The sequence below is a fragment of the Chaetodon trifascialis genome, chromosome 8, assembly GCF_039877785.1.
Source record: "Chaetodon trifascialis isolate fChaTrf1 chromosome 8, fChaTrf1.hap1, whole genome shotgun sequence".
NCBI lineage: Eukaryota > Metazoa > Chordata > Actinopteri > Chaetodontiformes > Chaetodontidae > Chaetodon > Chaetodon trifascialis.
This window is the reverse complement of record NC_092063.1, coordinates 17,056,412-17,079,342: the sequence shown is the minus strand read 5'-3', so window position 1 is coordinate 17,079,342 and position 22,931 is coordinate 17,056,412. Positions and strand designations below refer to the sequence as shown.

The 22,931-nt window shown below is 43.0% G+C and overlaps 1 protein-coding gene across 7 annotated transcripts in view; it reads right to left on the bottom strand.

Annotated features, from left to right (window-relative positions):
• Positions 1–22,931, bottom strand: part of LOC139334654 (band 4.1-like protein 1) — a 39,564-nt gene that overhangs the window by 2,958 nt on the left and 13,675 nt on the right. For 2 of the 7 annotated variants that reach the window (XM_070967686.1, XM_070967687.1), the window contains exons 2-21: positions 20,925–21,013; positions 20,436–20,582; positions 14,760–14,864; positions 12,991–13,033; positions 12,805–12,880; positions 12,102–12,320; positions 11,890–11,977; positions 11,662–11,814; positions 10,430–10,527; positions 9,132–9,307; positions 8,479–8,726; positions 7,869–7,907; positions 5,896–6,051; positions 3,302–3,352; positions 2,429–2,830; positions 1,268–1,480; positions 1,075–1,134; positions 747–836; positions 505–585; positions 47–163 (exon numbers count right to left, since the gene is read on the bottom strand). In XM_070967686.1, coding sequence (XP_070823787.1) covers positions 47–163; positions 505–585; positions 747–836; positions 1,075–1,134; positions 1,268–1,480; positions 2,429–2,830; positions 3,302–3,352; positions 5,896–6,051; positions 7,869–7,907; positions 8,479–8,726; positions 9,132–9,307; positions 10,430–10,527; positions 11,662–11,814; positions 11,890–11,977; positions 12,102–12,320; positions 12,805–12,880; positions 12,991–13,033; positions 14,760–14,864; positions 20,436–20,582; positions 20,925–20,996 — 2,634 coding nt within the window. In that variant the 5' untranslated portion in view covers positions 20,997–21,013. Of the gene's footprint in view, positions 1–46; positions 164–504; positions 586–746; positions 837–1,074; positions 1,135–1,267; positions 1,481–2,428; positions 2,831–3,301; positions 3,353–4,472; positions 5,574–5,895; positions 6,055–6,719; positions 6,750–7,868; positions 7,908–8,478; positions 8,727–9,131; positions 9,308–10,429; positions 10,528–11,661; positions 11,815–11,889; positions 11,978–12,101; positions 12,321–12,804; positions 12,881–12,990; positions 13,034–14,759; positions 14,865–20,435; positions 20,583–20,924; positions 21,014–22,931 lie in introns of all 7 variants that reach the window. The other 5 variants (XM_070967680.1, XM_070967682.1, XM_070967684.1 and 2 more) reach the window with 5 other exon arrangements.

The following is a 22,931-nucleotide window of genomic DNA, read 5'->3' as shown; positions in this document are numbered from 1 at the left end:
ATCTTGGCCAGATATTATCATTTGGAGTCAAGATGGCACCCGGTACCTCTGATGCACGGTGTCGATCCTCAGTGGACGACTCTGTTTCCCTGACAACAACAGCCTTGGTCACCTGCATGTCAGGATGCTGCTGCTTGGCTTCCTGTATCGCAATAGCCAGAGCCTGCAAGGAAAGGCTGAACTGTGGTTCTTGTATCAAATGAATAACAGGAACAAATGCAAACTTTTTTTAAAGATATGACTGATTTTTCTAACATGGTCTTGTTCCAGCATGTCAGATGTGAGAATCTGCTGCTTTTCTTTGTTATATGTTACTGTCATCTGAATGTCTTTGGGTTGACAAACAAGACAATGTTTTTGCTTTTTTTTTTTTGCTTTTTTTCTGCTAGGATACTGCTGATTATTATATTTAGAACCTGTATTTTATATAGTGGTTATAAATATAATAATGGTTCTTTTGACTTTACTGTGTCATCCACAGTTCATTTGTTCATTTCAGCTGACCTGCTCCTGGTCTACGTCATCGTCTCCTGTGATTATGATCCTCTTCTCAATCCTGGTCTCTGAATATCCTCCTTTGACAGTCTGCAACACACAACGGCTTTTCTTTTAATAGCCTTCAGAAGTAGAGTTCACGTTCTACAGACAGAAGAATTGAGCTGTTCCTCCTCATGTAGCAAAAACCACTTTATCATAATTATACACTAAATCCTAAGCTTTTACAAGTTCTGCTAAGGCTTCTCCACCTTGGTGACGTGAGTGGTTGCAGAGGTAACGTTTTCAGTGACAAGGATGGGCGACCCCGACGCCTCTCTTCCAAAACTGCTCATGTGCACCTGAGAAGGCAGAACAGCTGGCAGAATTAGGCAAACACTGTGAACGCACACATGTGCAAATCATTACAGACGACAAGACAAACTGATACTCTGTTTTCTGATATTTTAGGACATGCAGTCAGGCACATATTCAGAAATTCCTGTCTGGTCTTCGTAAGTAGGTTTAAACCCCGGAGAGCAGAAAGCAGCGTGCTGCAGGTTGAGTTAAAATTGGAGAGGTCTTTCTGTTTGTACTCACAGGGGACACACTCTGTCTCGTAGAGTAAGAAACTTCACTCAGGCCAGTAATACCATGATCCTGAAACAAATACATTCAATTATGTGACTTGTAGGTCATAAGACTTCATGTTTTACAACATAATGAAACTGTATCACAGTTCTAGCTGCACCAAATATCCATTTTCACCTACAATGTTTCTCACACAATTAACCTGATCTGTGAACTCCACGATGGTCGTGGTGACCTCTGACCCATTGGGCTGAGTCTCCGTCCTGATGTCTGTCTTCCTCACTGTCGGTGTGGGCATCACATCACTGGCCTCCCTGCTGAGAGGTGTGACACGACTGGCTTCTCTGTGCGACGACTCCCTGTCCACCGACGAGGACACTGGCACTGACCTCTTTGGTTTTTTGGGGACTACAGGCTTAAGACAGAAAAAAAAACAAAACAATTTTTAGTTTTTACACATGAGCCAGATGAGCTTGAAGGTCTGTGCCTTTTACTTGAATTCAGTGGAAAAACAGGGCTTCAAAAGGGCTGAGAGTGAGCTGATGTAAAGCACATTGCTTACAGATAATGAAGTGTCTGATGCACAGGGACAAAAGACAAAACAGCACATGGACAATGAGTTTTGAGCTCAGAGCTTAAGAGAGATATTTTATATTAGAAATAAGATGAAAGAAAAACAGGAAGGAGAAGAGATGACCAGCATTTCTTCATATTAAAGAGCATTAAGCTCAAACTGAATGCTTCATCAGAGCCGCTCACTGTGTCCTTTACGTTGTACAGCTTTTTGACAGTTCAAACACTCGACACAGAAAAACACTTCGACACATCTGTGACAAACACTTCGGGTGTGATCATGCCACGGTTTGTTTCTTGTTTTTGTTTTGTTTTTTTCATTTGAACCACAGTGGAAACGTGGTTCTGTTCTATTTTCAGATGTTTTATTCACATTCACACTGACCACCTACTGCATAGGCAAACTGGAGCTTGTAAACAAAACTCAAATAAACTCATCAGCTGCTCACTTTGGTGGCCTGTTATCACACTTTGTTGGAAACTTGAAAAGCGCTAAGAATGTGGTGGTGGTTGTGGTGGTGGTGGTGGAGGTGGTGTGGTAGTTGGATGGAAATCCACTCCTGCTTCCTGTTGTTTTGGCAAAACACTTGCCTGCACTTTCTTTAATTTATTTCCCATGTGCTTCATTTTAAGAACACATGCAGAGATGTTGGTATAAAACACATGTGTATGCATATTTTGTCTAAAAACAGAATAGTTCTTCTTACCTACCTGAACAAATCAAACTAAAGGAGTTGGAGCTGCTTCAACAACAACCACAGAGTGTGGAGCACTTGCTGATCTACAGTACCTGCACATCAGGCCGTTTGAGCTCTGGTCGGACTTCTTCAGCCTGGATATGTTTGGCTGGTGGGCTGCTGCTGGCTCCTCTGGACACAGGAGCTGACACTAATGGAGGAGGCGCTTCTGAGGGGCCCTGCTGCTGGAGCAAGTCGATGCCGAAGCACAGACCCACATCAGGTGACAGATCCCGGTCTCCCAGCTCTGACATGCCCCTGGAGAACTCCTCCATGCCCGTGTGCAGGTCCGTGAGGACGGTGAAGTCCACTTCGGCCTCCAAGCTGGACGTAGAGCTGACTGTGATGCTGGAACATTTGCGCTCGATGCCCAGGTGGGTTTCCTTCAAGTACGGGATATCGTGGTCCTGGTCATCCTCTGAGACGGAGCCCAGGCGTCTCTCCCATAGGTCCCTCTGCAGAAAAGGGTGCAGAACATTGAATGACAGTTAACACTTAGAACCTAAGCCCATGGAAGTATGAGTAAATTTACTTCAGAACTTCAGAAAAAAGAAGCATTTTAAGTTTCCACACTGATCAGAATTAAGATGCAGGCCTGTTTTCCAGTAATTATGGATATAAACAAACCCATTAACAGCATCTGAAAATTATTATTGCATACTGTTAGCACTAATAAAATAATGTGTTTTGAATTTTGGTGGTGGGGCTCCCCTGTTGCTTCAACTAATTTTCACACAGTGATGAAACCAGAATGGCAGTCAAAAAGTCCACATTTAGCATTCAAACACACCATAAACGCATTAATGAAAACATCTTGAAAAAAAATGTGTTAGATAACCAAGTTAACTGTTTACTCATTTCCAGAAGTGTGACTAAAAAGTAGGAAAAACAAATGAAGGGACTGGTGGAGCTCAGGCCTGACTCACTGAAGCTTCGTTGAGAGGCTCCTCATGAATAGCAGGTGTGGGAGGCGTCTCCTATAGAAGAAAAACAAACAGCAGGCAAACATTAACATGAAACGAATCAAGCATGTGTCATATAGAAACTGTTTTTTTTACCATTCTTATCACAAACCGTGACAACCATCTACACTGTAGCTAGTGTGTGTGTCAGAAGAGGAGAGCACACAAACAGTTTTTTTTCGCTCTCGTTCTGTCTGCAGCACAACACACCGCTAATAAAAGCATTATTTGTCAAATTTAGAGAACCCATGTTTGCAATGTTCTCTTTTCACAGCTTTGATTCTAATTGCGTTTGCACTGGTAGGAGCTCACCGCTCATCCACCAACTCCAGGTTCTGTGTTGAACTTGTACAGTAAACACACATAGAGTCTGTAAAGCTTAAGGCTACTGTCAGAGGCATGCGCTTAGGATATATTTCACAGGTTGACGTTATTGAAAATGACTGCAAGTGCAATGGTAATGCCATGCACTGAAAGGTTAGATTTTTCAAATTCCCTTGCAGGAAAAAGGTATTCATATTCGTAAATGCAGCATATGAATGCCTAAGGCCTGAAGAGGTTTGGCAGCTCTGCAGCCTGTGATTGCATCTGATCGCCTTTTTCATTTTCTGCTGTTGCTACAGAGGTGCCAAGGCAGAACATTTGGTTCAAATGCCCTTCTCAGCCATTCACAAAAAGGATTTAAATTATGTGGAAAAGAGGTTTCAAAGAAAAATGGTGGAAAGGTCTTGTCCTCCTTGCAACAGCAGCCACCTTTATCCTGTGAGGATGTTGGAAGGAGAGACCAAGTGTTAACGTGACAAGTTAAGGTGGGATAAAAGGGACGCCTGAAGCTTAAGCATTGTGAACTTTGCTTAAAGGCCCGAAGCGTTCTGAAATGGCCAAGCAGATGTCAAGCTTTGCGGAGGGGAACAACGGAAAGCAAAAAGCTCTCTGGGCCAATGATGCGATGCGAAGGAACGTGAACTTTTGCTTTCTCATACACAGCCACATGAGTTCTGAAGTATGTGTGTGTGATTGTTTTTTTGTTTGTTTTTGGATGGTAAAAAACAAGATTTGCACGACATCGCCTGAAGCTCATGCAATGTTTGACGTTCCGATGATGGACAAACAGGTTAGGGGGCAGATGGTTTACCGCTTGCTTCCTCTTGGCTGTTTCTTGGCTGGGCGTCCTGTAGTGAATGTGGCTGTTATCCATGTTGCTCTGTCTGTCTCGTGTCCACTGCGTTTTCAGAGGAAGGGTTCGAGGGGGAGCTGTTGGAAATTTGCAGCTAGAGAGGAGATTCTCTTTCAACTCCGAGTTGTTTTGAAGGTGATCTTCGTGAACCACACCTCCTCTTGTCCACTGACTTTGTGCTGTTGTACCCCTGCAGTCCCTGAGCTCCTGTTGCCCAAACAACTCCTTCTTAATCTGTTGATGGAGCAGAGTCTCCTGCTGATAGGACACTGAGGCTTCGCTATGGTATTTGGTCGCCTCTGTGTTTTCCTTGGCCAAATCTGCGGCAGACTGTAGTAAAGTATTATCATCCACTCTCCTTCCTGCCTCGCAGGATCCGTCTTTTGATTTTGTCATATGTACATCCCCCATCGCACCAAAGACACCTCTATCAGACTGGCTTTGAGTTTGAGGGTTTACAACACCTTTGTTCTCCTTATTCAAAGACTTCTTTGATCGCTGTGGCTTGAGAGGAACTATTTTGGTGACTTCTGAGTGTGAGTTCCCTGTTTTGTTGCAATCTTTCACTCCCGTGGGGCTTGGGTCTTTTATTTTCTCACAATGCCTCTCATCACTCTCAATCCTGCCCTTTGGGAGAGAATCCACAGCCATCGGGGCTTCGGAGGTCGTTGGTCTCTCTCGATGAATACTGTGCTCGCACTGATAATGCCTCATATCTCTGCTCATCATCACGTTCCTCTGTTTGTCAGGAGGAGATCCATATCCGTTTTCTTGAATGACATTCCTCGCTAATACAGAATCATGATGCCCGTTAGTTGCTACCGTTTCATCCATAGCATTCGTGAAAGTTAGTCCTGTTTCCTGTTTGGGTGATGTTCCAGGTCTAGTTTTTAAAGAGTCCTTGGGTGTTTGACAATTGTTCATGTTTGCTTCAGTCCAAAGTGTCACAGAGAACGTGTCTCTACCCACAGACAAGGTCTTACTCTTTTCCAATTTAGAGTTATCCAGCGCTCCTTCATAAGCATCCTGCTTGTCAATCAATTTGGCATCACCGGCCGCCTATGTTGACATAGAGTAGACAGTTGCATTAGCCTAGCTAGATATACTGCTCCTCCATTTGCGATATCATTGTTACCCCACTTAATTACTGTTGTGAAGAGAAACAGTGATTAACTGGGGGGCCTACGACTGTGCAAACTTTGATGCATTTCAAGAGGTTTTTTCTCTGTTTTGGGTCAATGGAATCAATATTCTGACAGGGGATGGGAGAAGTAGACGATGGGAAAGGGTGACCAATACAATGTTTTTTTTAGAAAATCAGAATATACAGGAAACTAACTGCAGTATGGTAAGTAACTTGGGAGTAGGGTCTCGTTCTTACTGGTTTCCGCTCGGGAGTTCCTCCGGGAGGAGTAGCTGAGGAGAGGCGTTTCTCCCTCTGGGCCATCTTGCTGTTAGGCTGCCTCAAAGCCCTCTTCAGCTCATTGATGCTGGCCTGGTGCTTTTGTAGAACATCTTCTGGCTTATCCAAGAACTGCTGCTGACACAGTGAAGAGCACAAGTTAGTTAGTTAGTTAAAATCCTCAATCTGAATCTATTAGATTCTAGTCATTGACACTATTAAACTAGATATAGATTTAATTATTATTTCCTTTACTCTGCTCTGATGAAGGTGCATGATTGTCTGTTTTCTGTTTTGTAAAGAAAGGGTGACTTAAATGCTTTACCACATGATGACCAGAAACAGATTTAGACCTCATTATAGTACACTCAGATCAGGAGTATTATCAATATTTGTTTTTTGCCTCGCAGCATTGTCGACAATAAATGATTAAGTTAAAGGTCTGGAGGTTTAAAGTAAAGTACTTCTTACACATTTTGATGACTAAACATCTGCCTAGTACCTCACAAGCTCAAAAACTGATTGACATTTGTAATTATTCACTGTTGAAAGTCTAGACATGTGAGAAAAAAGGCTGTCACTGGGTGTTCAGAAAATATAAAACTGACATGCAAAACTGGGATATTGCATTGAAGAAAGTGGTGCACCAAATGAAATATACAAGAAAATAACCTGAATATTTTAACACGCACTCCATTGCTGTTGCCGTTCTAACAGCAAGTGACACAGACATGAAAACAAAAACACAGCACAGCTGATGAGGGTCACACACTGCACATGCCAAAGGAGAGGACAAGCAGTACCTCCTGTTTGGGCCGAGGGGTGGCCAGATCCTTGTCCAACAGATGAGGGAGCCCGAGGTGGGGCAAGTGAGATGAAGTGAAGGGTTTTGAGCAAGGCAGGAGGTTGAGTTTTGGAGGGGGGGTTGGAGAGCAGATGTGTGCAGAGACAAAGAGGTAAAATGCTGCAGGTGAGTCAAAAAGGCAGACGGCCAGATGGACAAACAGAAACAGTTGACACCATCGAGGCTTTTGACTAAGACTGCTAGACCATTTAATGTTCTGCCAAGAAGACAGGGACAATCCATTTCAGTGTCAGCCAATTGATAATTAATGCAGTCATGTATTGACTGAAGCTAAGTGCTTGGAGAGGAGGATTATTCCCATACTTCTTCATCCAAAGATTTGGTGAGAAGGCATTACAAAACCACAAATGAGCAGACCCTTGAGTGACTAATGCCAATACTTCCTGCTGTACTTAATAACACTATCACACACATCTGCACAGGAATTATATGAGACTTGATGCACTGTAGTGACCTTTACCATATAATTAAAAAACAAACTTAATTTGTACATTTATACAACAAATAAGAGTGTGTATCTCAAAAAGACTGTAAAATAATCTAAGAATAATCATTAATTAAACAAAATACTGAGATTGTTATGCATCTCAGCTGGAGCACCAGGAGATTTGTCAACTGGGGAATCACAGATTCACTGAATCATCAACAATGCTTATGGGCCATCTGTTTATCCCGCTATTAACAATCAATCCCTCTAATTTCACACAGGAGCACTGTTAAAAAAGCAAGTGTGAACATGTGCTGACAATTGAAAAAAGCTGGAAAGATACACTGTTGAACTCTGGATAAGAGCTAGGAGCCTATGAAGAAAATCTAATATAAATTTCCACTGAAACTTTTTTCCAGCAGGCAGACAAGAAAAAAGAAAGAAAACACAAATAAATGTACAGTATGTTAAATGTTTTGCATCTATTCATCTGAAGACTGATTCATGCAGTTTCCATGGATTAAACTCAGCGGTAGCCTGGAAATCATGACGGGAAAAGAAACAACATTCCCTCTCGTGTTAACAAACACAGACTACGGATGCATGAGCCACTACAACCAAAACCACACAGACAGACACCAAGGTCCAAGGCCAAAATACCTCTGGTTTTGAGTCTACAGGCGAGCCTGCCTCCTCACCCTGCAGGAGAGGACGAGGTGGAGGAGAGCAGAGGTCAGCGTAGTGTGTTAACATGTCAGCAGGGAGAGGAGAAGAACTGTTAGAGGCAGGGTGCTGGGTTCAAAAAGTAACATCCGCAGCAAAGAGGTCAAGTTTGATTTTGGGAGGCGATTTAAGAAATGGAGAGGGGACTCATTCTGAGAAGTCTTATAAGTCTGGGGAGGAAATTAGGCCAAATGGAGAAAAAGTAGGGATGTGATTACGGTATTAAATGAAAAGGAATGTGAGAGGGAAGGATGAGGACTGTTAGAACTTCATGAGGGATTTTTTCGACTGTTCGCAGCAGCTGTGTACGTTTAAGAATGAGCCGACTCCTCTTGTAGGTTTTGTTGTACTTTCCTCACAACGATGGTATAGTTTTCATGTATCAGGTAAGAGGTAATTTCATTGACGTTAACTGACTGACAGTAATGAATTCGTACTGTGTGCAATGAAATGTCTTAGCTTCTTGTAATAGCCAAACGAAGCAGTAAAACCTGGACTGATGGCAGGTTTCTGTGTGTTCGAACAGCTTCGTGTCCTCATCTTGTACCTTGAGCTCCAGAGTCTTGGTGGGCGTTGAGACGTTGGTACCCCGATGCTTCTGAACCTGATCTTGGTCCTGAAGGTCATGCTGGTCTAGCTCCTGATCTGTGTACAGGTCCTGATCCTGGTCGTGGTACTGTTCATGGTCCAGGTCCAGACTGCCCTCTTGGTCCAGGTCTTCTCTGGACATGAACTGTGTACGTTCACTGGAGCTTCGCTGGGACAGCTGGTCCATACTGTCACCTAGAGCTGAGGCTGGTAAAGTGCGAGGGGAGGGGAACATCAAGCACCTGGACTCCAATGTCCAGCTTTAACATGAAATGATCTCCAGTACAGTGTACAGTGCACTCTAACTTGAATTTAAAAGTTCAAAACTGCCCTCATTTCTGATTTTGTCAAGGAATTTCAGGCTCTGACAACATTGCACTCAGAGATTTGGTATGCGCTCCCTTCAGAGTCATAACACAAAATCAATAAGGCCTGTTGCTGAAATATTTACACTGTGTGAGACAGGAGACGTGTGTTTTCATGCATACATTGCTATCGATCATTCAGTCCATTTTCTAAACCTGAGGGATTGAAGCGAAGTTATTGCCTCATCAGCTAATCCATAAAATATTACAACATCCATGTGGACGGTGAAATAGTCTGGGTTCTTACCTCCATCAATGCTTCGGGGCAACATGTACCTCTTGCTAACGGACCTATCGAACTGCGGGGCAGGCCTGTCAATCAGAGCACTGGCCTGTCTGGTCTGGGCTTGGGTCCGCCCACTGTAGCGGAACTTGGAGCCAATCACTAGGAAGCCCTTGGGAGGCGGCTCTGGGGAAACCAACCTGCAAGAAGGTTCAGTTTGGGCAAATACTCCTCCTTGATGTCATAACACAAAGCTTTACTTCACTGGTCCATAATTTTCGAATAATTTCCTGTGAAGTTTCCTGGAGAGAACCACAGTGTGTGATTTGGTACCAATTATAAGTTCTTCCAGTTTAGTTATTTGTATTGAGTTTATCAGCAGTTGTTGATTTCTAGAGAAATTTCCTTGGAAGTACAGCTAAAATATTGGAGTTACACATTTTGCTAAATAGGCTTATTTGCTTTCTTGCCAAGAGAAAAGATGCCACGGATGCCTGTATCATAAATATGAAACTACCACCAGCTGGTTAGCTTATCTTAGCCCAAAGACTGGGAACAGGGGAAAACAGCTAGTCTGGCTCTGTTCAAAGATAACAAAATCCCCCAACCAGCATCTCTAAAGCTTCCTGGAGTCTTGGTGTCACTGTGAGGCTGCCAGGAAGTTGCTGCGCCTCACCAAGAAATAGCCTGGCCCCATAAAACATGTCAACTTTACACTTTTACACTTTGGTTTTGTGCTGCTTAAACAGATGAGATATAATGTGTTCATTTGTGAGCTTTGATACCTTGGGACAGAGTACGGCCGGTTAGCTGAGCTGAAAGCTAAGCTAACAATCTCCTGGGAAAGATCTCCTTCACATTTAAGATACAGGCCTAAGAGTGATATCGATCTTCTCATGTAAGCAGAAGGGAAAAACTGTCATAAGCTTATTTAAAAACAAAGAAATAAGCAGCTTTGCAGTAAATTTTATATAAAGTTGACTTTCCTTCAGCTGACCTGCTTTGCACTCACTAACATGCTCTCTAGCTTATAACAGTGGTTAATTGTAATTAATTAATGATTAATTTACAAGCAGATCAATGTGTCCATTTTTCCTATAATTAGCAATAAGCTTCTCCTCTCCCAAAATCTCCCTATGAATTTACACTTGCACATCAGTGCCTTTCAAGGAAATTACACAGAACTATGGGACCTGTAAAAGAACGGTGTTACCATGAAAAGTTGTGTAACGGATGCCATTTGAAGGACTACTCTACTGTGCCAGTGCTAACAGTTCATGCAGGGTGTGTCTATCTGTGTATCAGTGAGCATCAAGTCTTACCTGAAGAAGGTGTGGTGCTCTATGCAGACCTTCCACAGTCGCTTCGAGGCCCGGTGGTTGGGCAGCTTGAAGCCTATGGTGCTCTCAAACTGTTCATACTGAGAGGTGAGGGGGAGGAGTGGAGGAGGTGGATGAGGAGGAAGAGGGGTGAAGAAGAAAAGGAGAGTGATGGGAGCAAGTGCAGGGAAAGATGGAGGGATGGTGGCAGGGTGAATTGTGTTTACTCTGCAGCAATGGAAAAATCAATGCTGTTTTTCTGTTTACTGGGAGAAATATATTCTTGCGTCTCCGACTGCCGCGTCAGGTACATTTTCCATCTCTAACCAACCTACAAATTAGCCGTTCATGCACTCCCTCGATCAGATGTTCAGTGGTGTGAACAGAAAAAGCTGCCTTCAAATCAATAGGTTATTAGCAATATAACAGGTCTTTAAAAATTAGAAGTAGTCCATTCACAAGAGTAAGCCAACTTTAGTTCCACACAAAAAATCTGTGGGGACAGTTTAAAATAAAAAGGGCTTTAAAAGACAATGACGACCCTCCAGGCAAATTTGAAGTGACGGCTGACTTAAGAGGATCGGTCTGCAGAACAAAGTGTATGCATAGAATGGCCTTGGTATTCACTATCAAGATGTCAACGTCAGTTTAACAGTGGATATGAAGCGCACTGCAGATACCCCGAAGGCCAAAGAATGAGGGAAAAAACAACAAATCATAATTATTTTAGGGTGTTGAAAACCAGAGCAAGCATAATGTGGCTCGAACATTTGCAAGTAAAATCCTTGATGAAAGTGCAAATCCTCATGACTGCCTAATCACTTTATAGTCACCATAGAGGAAGAGAGAAGGAGGAGAAGAATAAAAACATGACCTATCAGCCCAATCTTTAAGTACAGTATCTCTGAGAGCTATAAAAATACTCCTTGTCAGTTGTCACATGGTTTGCTGCAGATAAATCACAGAAGTAACACTTTTATCAAACCATGAAATGACTATTTATGCTGCTTGGGACGACTCAAGAGAGACAATGATGTAATTTTAACAACTGTGAACCCATGAAATAGAAATGTGGGGTTGGCTCTCTACAAAATGATCCTTCATTCCACTTGCCTCGGCTTTGCCGGAGTGACTGTCATGGGCTGTTCTAGTGGGATTGTGCACGCAGTAATCGCACAGTGAAGTCTGCAGTCAGGCAAGATGCAGAAGACAAGATAATGACAGTTTTTATTTACCTCTCCCGGGCGGATCTTGATGTAGAAGTTGCTTCTCTTATAGGAGATCTTGAGTATTTTTGGCCAGGCGAATCGATTAATCCTTAGACGGTCTCGGTAGATGAGCAGACCGTTGGCACTCACGCCGAGCATTATGTCAATTCCCTCTGAATCCTGGTGAAAACAGGCGTTACAAAAAACTCTGAAAAAAGTGCACTGACAGCGAGCACTGAAGTTTTATCGATCTACCTTAGCATGATGCAGGTCCACTCCATACATTGAGAGCTTCTTGGCATTTTCTAGAAAGTTCACCTCTGCCTCTGCTGGACTCATTCCCCTACAACACAAATGCCATACAGGATTCATGACTTCTTTCATTTTCATTCCACAAATCAAAGATACCAGCATTTCTCATTATCCTCACACCATGCAATTTAATTAGTGGTCATATTTTCTCTGACCTATAGTTATGGTGCAGCTCCATCACTCTCTCCTCCAGTTCACGTGTCTGGTTGGGTGCAAAGCGGAAGTCGCTGACATAGTCAGGGCCATGTTCCTCAGGCTCGTAGTCTCCGATTTCAGCCTGGACGGTGTAGGAACCCAGCAGGGCGTGGGTGACAAACGAACAGGGCAGACGACCGGACAGGATGTCGTCCCTCAGCTGCAGGCACAGGTAATACCTAAAGAAACGCAGGGGGTGGAGGCAGAAATGGTACTGACACTGTCATCAGTCACAGTCTTTATCTGATGTTGACAGCAGTGCCTGTGTGTCTGCCCACCACTTTGGTCCAGACTGAAATATCTCAACAACTATTGGATGCATATTCTTGGTGCTCAGAGGATGAATCCCAATGACTGTGATGGTCCTAAATTCCACTTAGTGCCCTGAACAGATCAGAATTTTACTGTATCCAATACTTACAGGTGACCAATTACTTGCAGAGCTAATGCCATTCCCAGCAGCCTCAGCTGTACTTTGTGATTGGTGCCAATTAGCATATATTAGCAAGTGTGTTTAGCTTGCTGGATAGGGTACTCTGTAGCTGTTCTGGTCTTACTATAAATCCTGTCCTCACGACAACTTAACATATTAGATTAAGGCAAAACAAATCAGGGTCCTTTAACTGTGAGTTAAAAAGTCTCTGTTGCTGTATTCAGACCAACCTGGTGATGTCTTCGATAAGCACAGACGGGTCTGGAGGATAGAACTTGACAGAAAACCCAAAGATCCAGGAACCAACTGTAGAAAAAACCCCAGCAAGGAAGGTTTTGAAAAGGACTGCCTGTTCATCAAATGCCGTGTGGATTTGTTGAACTGTGCGTCTGTGTGTGTGTGTCCACTGCACTTACCCCGAATTTGCTTCTTAATCTCTTTGGAGGGATCCAACCAATTCTGACAAAGAAAGAAAAGAGACAATCAAGAAATTCAACCTCGGCAAGATCATCCATATTCACATTTCTTACAGCCCTCTTTAGTCCATTTTTAAACCTGTTCACTACTTGAAAGCCAGATCTATTCATGCTACAAAAAAATGGATGAAGGCTTTTATAAACACTGAAAGCATCAATATGAGTGCTATAAATGCCAGTGGAATCCAGCTCTCCCTGCTTAATGTCACTAGAGCTTTCATGGTGGCCCTGTAGACCCTGTGCACAATTTTTAAAAGGCCATACTGTCTAATCACATTTTAAAAGGTTAAAGACCATGTATGCCACACTCAGGCTGTAAGTGCTTAAGCACGGTTAAAAGGGCAACCAGGGACTCACTGTTTTACAACACCTGCAGAAACAGCTGGGTTAAAAAAGCTGGTGGGCTGAAAAGGGTGACTGACATTTGCTCTAAAATCAGTGATAAACTTGAAATATGTTAAAAGTAGTGCTGTCAGGCGATTAAAAAAATTAATCTAATTAATTACAGGATTTGTAATTAATTAATCTAATTAATCGCATTTTAATCTCATATCTGCTAAAGGTCCCCAAATAAAGAATTTGAATTCTAGGACATTACAATTCACTGACATTCACATTACAGCTGGTGAATTCTTTTCATCACTGTAGTTCTCGACGGTAGCTGGAAATTAGAGTCACATGACGCTATCTGAAACGCCTCTTTTAGGCCCTCGTCTTCCACGATTGAAATCGGCCGGCAATCAGCAGCAACCCACTTTGCGATTGAGTTTGTCAGTTTTTCTGTCGTGACTTTGCTCATTCGTTTTCCTAACTCAGCAAGTGTGGGTTGGCGGAGTGAGCTCACGGTAGCACTAGCGGCACTAGCAGCAACTACATGTTTAGCGTTTAAATGATAATTCAGGCTGGAGCTGCTACGGTGATAGGAAAATTCTTTTTTACACAACGTACAAATCACTGCATTCTTGTTAATAGTCCCGTCTTTGTTCTTTTTATAAATAAATTTGCCGTTCAAAGGTCCAAGTAGGCTTGCCTCGCTCTCCGGTGTCCCATCCATGTCTGTTGTCACCCTGCTTTTGACTAGTGGCGCAGGTAGGATGCGACCTGCCACTGCAGCCTACGGGTCACTCAAAGGGCCAAATTTAAAATGCTTGCGTATTGACTTGCCACTCATGATTAATTGCGTTAATTTTTATAGCGCGTTAATTTGCAGCGTAATTAATTAATCTAATTACATGTTAAACTGACAGCCCTAGTTAAAAGAAGGCTTGATTCATGATCAACATACAGTGCATATTTAGCTGATAATCACCACAGAAATTACATCCACATACTATTAACAATGATCATTGTGGTGATGACTTTTATATAACTTGGCACAATGGCGACACCTTGAACAGAAGATCAGAACAACAGAATTACCGTCGCACAATGTGCTGCCCAGTGTATGCACATCATAATGGATCGAGAAATGTGTGTAGATTGTTAACAAAAAAAATGTACCTACTACCCAACAACTATACAGCCGCTCTATCGTTCTGAGCCAGAGTACTACTAAACTACACATTATAATTCCTTATGCCTTACTGCATGCTGTATGAATGAACATATGAGTCAAGAGGTTCAGCGACAGATCTTAGAATGAGTAAAAATAGATGTAATATCTCCAAGTGAGATATCTTAATGCATGTGTGTGTCTGCGTGTTTCTGACCTTGGAGTTGTCAGTGTCCTGAAAAGTCAGGCCAAAGTAGTCCCTCTCCAGAAGGTTCAGATGGCCACACACCATGTCCAGCAGGGTCTGGCCCTTGGCAAATTTCTGTTCCACACAAACATATAAGAACACACAGTGAGTGGGCAGGTAACAAGGAACAGGTTGTGTGGACATCACATACTGTAAAATGAAAAAAGAAGGTTATGGAGTGCAGTGATTCAGTAAGGATGTGTAGCGGCTCAGTGCTTAAGATCCATACTGTATAACTGCAGTGTCCCTGGTTCAATAACCATTGTTGCATGTCACCCTCCATTCTCTCCATGTATTTCCTGTCTTTATCCACACTATCAGCTGGCTTAGACACAAAATCCCCCAAATAATCAGATAATTTATTATTACTTATGATATGATTCTTTCTGATAAAATGAAAGCTGCATATTATTGTGATATATTTTCTTTGTTCATATTTCATAACACAAAGGAGTCAAAAAATATCAGAGATATAAAAATCCACCTTAAATATGGTCTGAGAGATGCTTCCAGTCCATCCTCTCCCCTGCTGCGGAGGAGGAGCTTCCCTCTGTATGACTATATAAGGGGAGCAATTGCATTTCGCATCAGTGGCGTTTCAAGAGACCACACCTCTTTTCTGTCCAGTCCTTCAGGGCCGAGAACAACGACTCTGTGGGTTACACAGACGGTCTTGGCAAAGCGCTGTTTCCACACATACACACATGAGCAGGCACGCACACAGGGACACACACGCCAGATTCATCTCCTAGGGAAACATGGCTCCTATGGCGACAAAGCAACCAAGCAGCTGTTACCATGGAAACAGAAGTAATAGGTCCCTTCTGTATGTGCGGGTGCCCCCTCGCTTCCTCTGTCTCTGCTACTACAAGGCCACCACGAAGCTTTGTTCATCTCCTGTACAGGCTGGCAGGACTCTCAGCGTTTCAAATTTTAGGAAAAAAAATCATGAAGCATCACAAAGTGATCTGTCTCTCAATCAGCAAATACTAATTTACATCCTGCTGCAGTAAGGCTGTCACGGGTGAAGAAGTGAGAGGAATAATGCTGATTAACAGACAGAGGCTGCAGTCAGAGACTTTTTGGGGGAGCGGCGCATATATTCGATTTTCCAACAAAATGAAATTGCAACACACATTTCAGGTGGTCCCCCAAGCATGGCAACCAATTCAGGAGCTGCTGATGAGATTTCGTTGTCGCTCCAATTGGCTCCAATCACATTTCTGTAACTAGTTCTGTGGGCTGATTGTGTTAGCAGCCATTTGGTGTAATCCTAGAAATCCATTTAGCTGATCGCCTCACCCATGCAAACAAGATGAGGGGAGACAATGTGTGTGTGTGTGTGTGTGTGTGTGTGTGTGTGTGTGTGTGTGTGTGTGTGTGTGTGTGTGTGTGTGTGTGTGTGTGTGTGTGTGTGTGTGTGTGTGTGTGTGAATGGATTAATGGCTGGCCGAGGAGAAAGTAAATGTGCTGAACTTAGTCACTTTAACTAATGCAAGTGGAAGGATGGCACCGTGGAATCAAATAACTGGAGAAAACTGTATAGCTTCTGTTATGCTATGTAACAGCACGGCTTGGTTCTTAGATATAGTGCTCAATCTTTTCTTGTTTCTAACCTGGACTACACTCAGCTTTAACAAAACTGTATAATGGGCGGCTCAAATTAAGGAAATTAATGGTAGCATTTAATTTATCTGCAAACAATCCTAAAACAGAGCAAGTTCAGCATGTAATGTAATGCAATGATTTGTATTACACTTCCACACATTAAGGGGACTTGCAAGAGACAGATATTGGTCAAAACTGAAGCAGCAGAGGCCAATATGTGCTGACTTTCAGTCCCTGTTAAGGATGAAGCTCAAAAAATGCTGGAACCTTCTTTTCCTAAATATAACTCTATATCATCTTTCATTCGACCTGCTAGTAAATGACTGACTTTGTAATACAGGGTTTCTGTTTAAATCCTGACGCCTCAAAACCCAAGCCCGGATAACCCTGATGACATCACCAGGGTTACTTTTTCAGACTTCACAAAGAGTGAACTGAGCTTTATGTGTAAAATAGCTGGAATGTCCCTTTAATAAAACAGCAGCCGACAGTAAACCATGGCTTTGGCTCAGGAAATTTTTTCTTGATTTCACAGTCATGACACCTTTTTAAGCACCTTTCAGCTGAAATCAACAAACATGAGAGTGTTGTACTTCACACTGGATTCATTAAGCAGCATCACATTCAAGGCAAGCATGGTGGAAGGACATGAATCCAATAAAAATTTAAATTTCAACACTTGAAGTGGATTGGACCAAATATCCTCTGGTTCCAGAGCAATTTTTTTAATATACTTTAATGACTCGTTCACCAAGTTTGGCTCATAACCTCTTTGGAAAACGCTTTAAAATATAAATTATATTAGATATGTTCAAGTCCCCAAACAGTTTATTAGAAAATGATTTGGGAATGGAAAAGACCCTGTAGCTCAAAGCACAGTAAAGACAAGCTTAGCTTCTTAGGGTGTTGAGTAGTGTGTAAGTCAGAAAGGCTGCCCCATGTTGTCTTCCAGTGTTAGCAAGTATATGTTCTGAAGTTCCCTTGAGCAAGAGACTGAACTCATTTGAACCTGCAGAGGCTCGGGTCTGCAGCTGACTGCAGTAGGGGGGAGGAAGCAGAGTGATGCTGCACAGGAACATGTTCAAAGGGTGCTATTAAAGAAATTATGCAGAATACACTGTAGATAAACTGATTATATTGTCCCTTAAGCTTTTTCAAAGGAGGCCAATTTGGGTCCCAGTGTCATGAATCTTTCATTTGGTCTTAACCCGTTTAACCACATGATCACATGAGCCACACTTCTCTGGCGCTGGTGGTTTTTCCCTGTGGAATGTGAGAATATGGAGCACTGGAACACTCCTGTGCATAGATGTATCCATCATCCCACTTTTTACTGTATGATTGTTGCTACTGCTGCATCCCTCTTTGGAAAGTTCCGAATGATTGGGAATGGGACTGAGGTATCGCAGTTTATTAGAACTCAGGCTACTAATTAGAAAACTGGTGCCAGTATAGGACTGATTGAGGATGAATGACTGAAAGCAATTTTATTTTCATTATGAGCTGAGTTTTGACATGTCAGTGAAACAGAATGCGTTCACTTCAAGAAAAGCAGACCCCAACCAGCCCTGCCTCTCTAATAAAGTGGAAGCTCACATGATCATGTGGTTAACCAACAGCATTTCATGGCTTGGACCTGCAGAAGAAATTACATTCAGCCAAAGTTTATGCAGTTAAAATACGAATTCAGTGGTCTCCTCAGGATTTTATGTTTCACTTGTTTTTTCTTTTTTGAAAAAGTAATAGTTCTAGTGCGTAAGCTTGACGGCAGTGACGTACTGCAAGCAGGTGGGTGGAGTTCTTTCTTTAATAGTGTGGCTTTAGATTAAGGACTGGACAAAGTAAATGCACTGAGATCAATCAATATCTATAATGTCGGGAGCCAAACATCAATAGGAGGCTCAGGCTGCTTCCCCGTGCTTTTATCTTCATGGCCCGCTCGTTCCGTGGACATCATGCTTTAAGTAAAGTAATGATTTCAATGCACCTCCTTGTCTTTTTTCCATTGCCAACACAGTGATATACACACTCCCAGATATACTACTGTACACAAGCAAGCACAACCTCCTCTCCATCTTTCTCTCCACCTCCTCCCCCGCTCATCTTTTCCTCCTCCTCTTTCCTTCAGCCATTCTATTTTCTCTGCGCTCAAACTTAAGAGCACCCATCTGTCAGCTGTATGGATTCCCTGTCAAAGCCCAATACCTCTAGTGCCACTGCCCAGGTGACATGAAGAAACCTGTGTGTGTGTGTGTGTGTGTGTGTGTGTGTGCGTGCGTGCGTGCGTGCGTGCGTGCGTGCGTGCGTGCGTGTGTGTGTGTGTGTGCATGTAACCAAGAAAGAAGGAGAGATGGGAAGGGAGGTTGAGTTGAAGGAGAATGTGTGTGTGTGGGTGAGTAAAATATGTGAGGTCACGTGGGAGGCAGTAAGCCATAAAAGGAATACAGTTAACATGAATGAGGTCGAGCTACCAACAAGATCCCGTCACATGTCACACTCCATCAGCAGCAGCAGCCAATGGGGTTCCAGCGCAGGCTTTAATGGGATTCATGGCAGCTCTCAAAGTCCTGCCCAGGATCTCCCCCTTCAACACCCCTCTCTCTGCCCCAGAAGTCAATTCAGTGCAGGAGCAGATTAATTTTCTGCACTGTTCGATCGTGATGAGCATGAGGACTGCTGTTAAATTCAAATGAACCGAGAGCGGTGGGAATTCGTCTGTTTACAAACACAAAAGGCTACAGAGTCACGATTCACGGAAGCCAGGCTCATCATCTGAGCCTTCCATCCCCCACAAAGTCGAGCTTGTCTTACCTCCCTCCACCCATCACTCCCCCTCTCAGTGAGCATAGCAGCAGAGCTGCATTTCCTGACTCAGTAGCATGTATTACCCAGGGAGACTAAATCCTACTGAGGTGTACCGTGGTGCGGTGTGCTGAGTCAAGGACTCTGTTCAACTAGGGGAGATATACACCAGCTTCTTAAAATGCTGTATTTCTTCTCACCCTGCAAAGCAAAGATATGCATTTTAAGCATGTGTGCATTTTAGCGTGGAGAGACAGCCAAACGAAAAGTGAAACGACATTTTGAAATCATTGAAAATTCCAATTATACTTCGACATGTGTGCAGTATTGCTTACCATAAGTCTTTGGAAAGGAAACTGTGTGTTTAGCTGTGCAGCTGGAAGCACCTTAAAGGAGAGGTTACACTTTTGCAGTTTTGGCCTTCATTTCTTCCCACTATGATAACTATGTACCGACAAGAGTAATGGCTGAGATCTGGAAACATAGTGAAATGCCCAACATCAAAGTATGATGGAGCACAGGACAAGCAATCCAACAGGTTGAGAACTAGAACTGATCCAGGAGAATACAACTCATTTTAACAACCTATAAACTGAGAAAATCATAGGGAAAGCAAGAAAAACCATGATTTGTTCTGACAGAGCGAGGTCCACTCTATAAAGGCAATACAAACCATTACAATCACTGTTATTTTGCTGTTATTTTATAGCATCCTACATTTTTTCCCAGCTTGTATGTTGCTCAAAAGATTGACTAAAATGTTCTGAGATGCAGGACCATGACACAGTACATTGTGCATGCGTAGGTCCTGATCAGGCCTATAAAAAAAGGGAAACTGATGTGCATTTCTATCCACTATTGTCATGAGAACATCAGGAGTTGGATGCAACAGTTTGGTTTGGTGCACTAACTCTGATAGCCTCAAACTTTTGCAGAATAGGAAGCAAGAAGAACCAACATCTAAGTCACCAGCTTATGTTCACTAAATCTGTTCCTTTTTGAATTTCCAGCATTTCCACTCAGGATTTCCTATGTGTCCAACTGAAAATGTGCATAAAAAGATGCACTAACAGAGGGAGGAAGTCAGTCTGTAAAAAATGCTTGTTTGTTTTCTCTTGTTGGTGAACCATTATCGTGATGTCCCAGATTGCAGCAAATAACTCGATAGTCATTTCATTTTTCATGGATTGATCAGCCATTTTCTGGATCCTTGATGATGAAAAGCGAGTAACATACCTCAACTGCAGCCTCATAGTCTGAGCCGTCGAGTAGAGTGACTTTGACAGGGACAGTCTTGGGCCGTTTGGTGGTTTTCTGGGGGGATTTGGAGGCTTTGCTGGGGGTCTTTTCTGAGCTATCATCTTCCCCGTGGTCCTCTGGAACCTGGGAGAGAGAAAGTCCTTCCTCTGAGTGGGTGAGCTTCAAATCACTGTAGTTTGTATTCCATTTTAAATATTTCAATTCTGAGTCTCAAGAGGCATTATGCACTTGTCTTGCAAAGTGATTTAAAACCAAAATCTCTAATCATGTGAGGCAATCATCAAATGCTTGACATGGTGTGGGCTGCTGCTCTAAGATGTTAAGATGTTAAGATGTTAAGTCACTGGCACACACAGAGGGGGCTAGCTGCCTTGCATATCAAACAGAAAGCCGGAAGGCCCCTGGGTGATTGAAAGGCCTGAGTAAAATGATCTACAGCTGCTCTGAGTTCCACAGTGCCCCCACCTGATTGGTTCTCCTGGCGTCACCCTCCATTGCGCTCTTCATTTCCCCAGCCAAAGCCTTCTCTGTTGTCATTGAAATGGATTGCAGTCCTGCAACCACACATAAACATATTCAGTCAACATCACATCTTTTCCTGTTCCAAAACCCAGTGTTGAGTGTTTACTGCTGCTTGAAGTCCAATCCACCTATAGACTCCTGATGGATTTGACTTATGAGATTTAAGCAAAATGCATTCCCATCTGCACGCACCATAGGAAATCACTTAAACTGACATGTTGGTGTAATAAATGGCCACACAACAGATACCTATGCTGACATCGCATCGACTTTCCTTTGCAGCACACAGCTACGATGTGGTATTCTTTAATTATCTCGTACCACCATGCAGATTGAGTATCTTTGTCACATGCATGGTCAATGCATTGTGCACAGAGAGATGCTGAAAGAGGGTAGCTCAGGCAGTGCTCGCTCACAGCCTCCCACAGGAGCACTCTGCATGAGGAGTGTTGGCTTCAGGACGCTCTCTTCTCACACTAGCAAAGGAGATAGCATAAATTACATCAGCCAGCGAGCCCTGCGGCACCGCACAAGACAGCAGACACACCGAGATAGAGAATGAGAGAGAGAGCAAAGGAGACATCAAGGAAGGAGAGGGCACTGGGAATGTGACAACAATCTGAGGATGAGACAGGAGGAAGGAAAGAGTAGCACAGACTAAAGGCAGAGGTTATGAGGTGAGAGACACCAGAGAAGGGTAAAGACAAGGGCTGGAGAGTGAGACATATAACAGTGCTGATACAATATTGGGGCGAGGTGGAGACAGATGAGGTTTGTCATTTGAAGGTGACCATTGCTGTAGTGGAGCTGGACTCTTGCACCGCGCTCTTTCTCCAGGTGCATACACTTACAATAGCTGATATTTAGATTAGGTGGTGCAGCTAAGAGGAACAAATTATCTGAGATAAAGCCCAGAGCTTTATTGTGAGAAGTGAGCACGAGGTCACCGGTTTAACATTCCTTATATGCCAGCTGAAAATTTCAAAGATAACATCGGACACTTTCTTCCAAATTACAGGGTGCTAAAATTCGAAACTTCAGCCATTTTTTTGAGAGGCACTGGATTGTGATGAGAGAGAAAAGTGCAGAATTTTATGTAGGTGCTTGCTTTTCCCAATCTGGCAAAAATATAGGGTGGTAAATGCCAGATTTTAGGGTTGTTCCTTTCCTCGAGTATATTTCTTCTCTAAGAATTTCCCCATTTTTCATCCTCCAGAGAAAGGCTGTGCACTAGAAATGTAAACTCTGCTGTATAATATAACAAAGTCTTCTCAAGTAACTCCAGGAACTGTCTTAGCCTATGGCCATAAAGCCATAAAACCATGAAGCCATAAAGGGAACATGCTTTCACTTCAGAGCAAACTCATCAGCTGTTGATTTGCACGAGAAAAATGAAATGCTCTAAATTTGTATCTTATCACACACACACTGTGAAGACGTTTGTAACACAAATAACCTCCAAGCTTGAATGTAAAAAGTGTGAGAAAAAGCAGAAAGTAAGGCAAGAGGTTAATGAGAGGAAGGGATTAGTGAGGAGGGGACATGGGAAGCTCTGATAAAAAGTACAAAGCTTCCAGGGAAATCTGTCATTAGGGAGGAGCAAAACCAAAGCTTAATTTGGTCTAATAACGGCCAATGAAGTGTTTGTAAACCAGGAAAAGATGGTAGTATTTTCCCCCAAAGATGAGGCCCTAATTAAGATTTTTTTCCTCAACCAGCTGTCTGAGCACATCTCTGTGTTTATAATTTGGGAAGCAGGAACACAGCAGCACGTCTCAGCTTTCATGATAGGTCAGCCTCCCTCTGCATAATGAAGCTGGATCAAAGAGGAGTGCAGTCTGGCTCCAGGAAGGCTGCAGATGTCACACTCACACCGTGTGGTGTCCCTTCACATCTCTGAAGGGCCTGCGGGTTACTTAATTCATGTAAATACTGAATAATAATGTAATT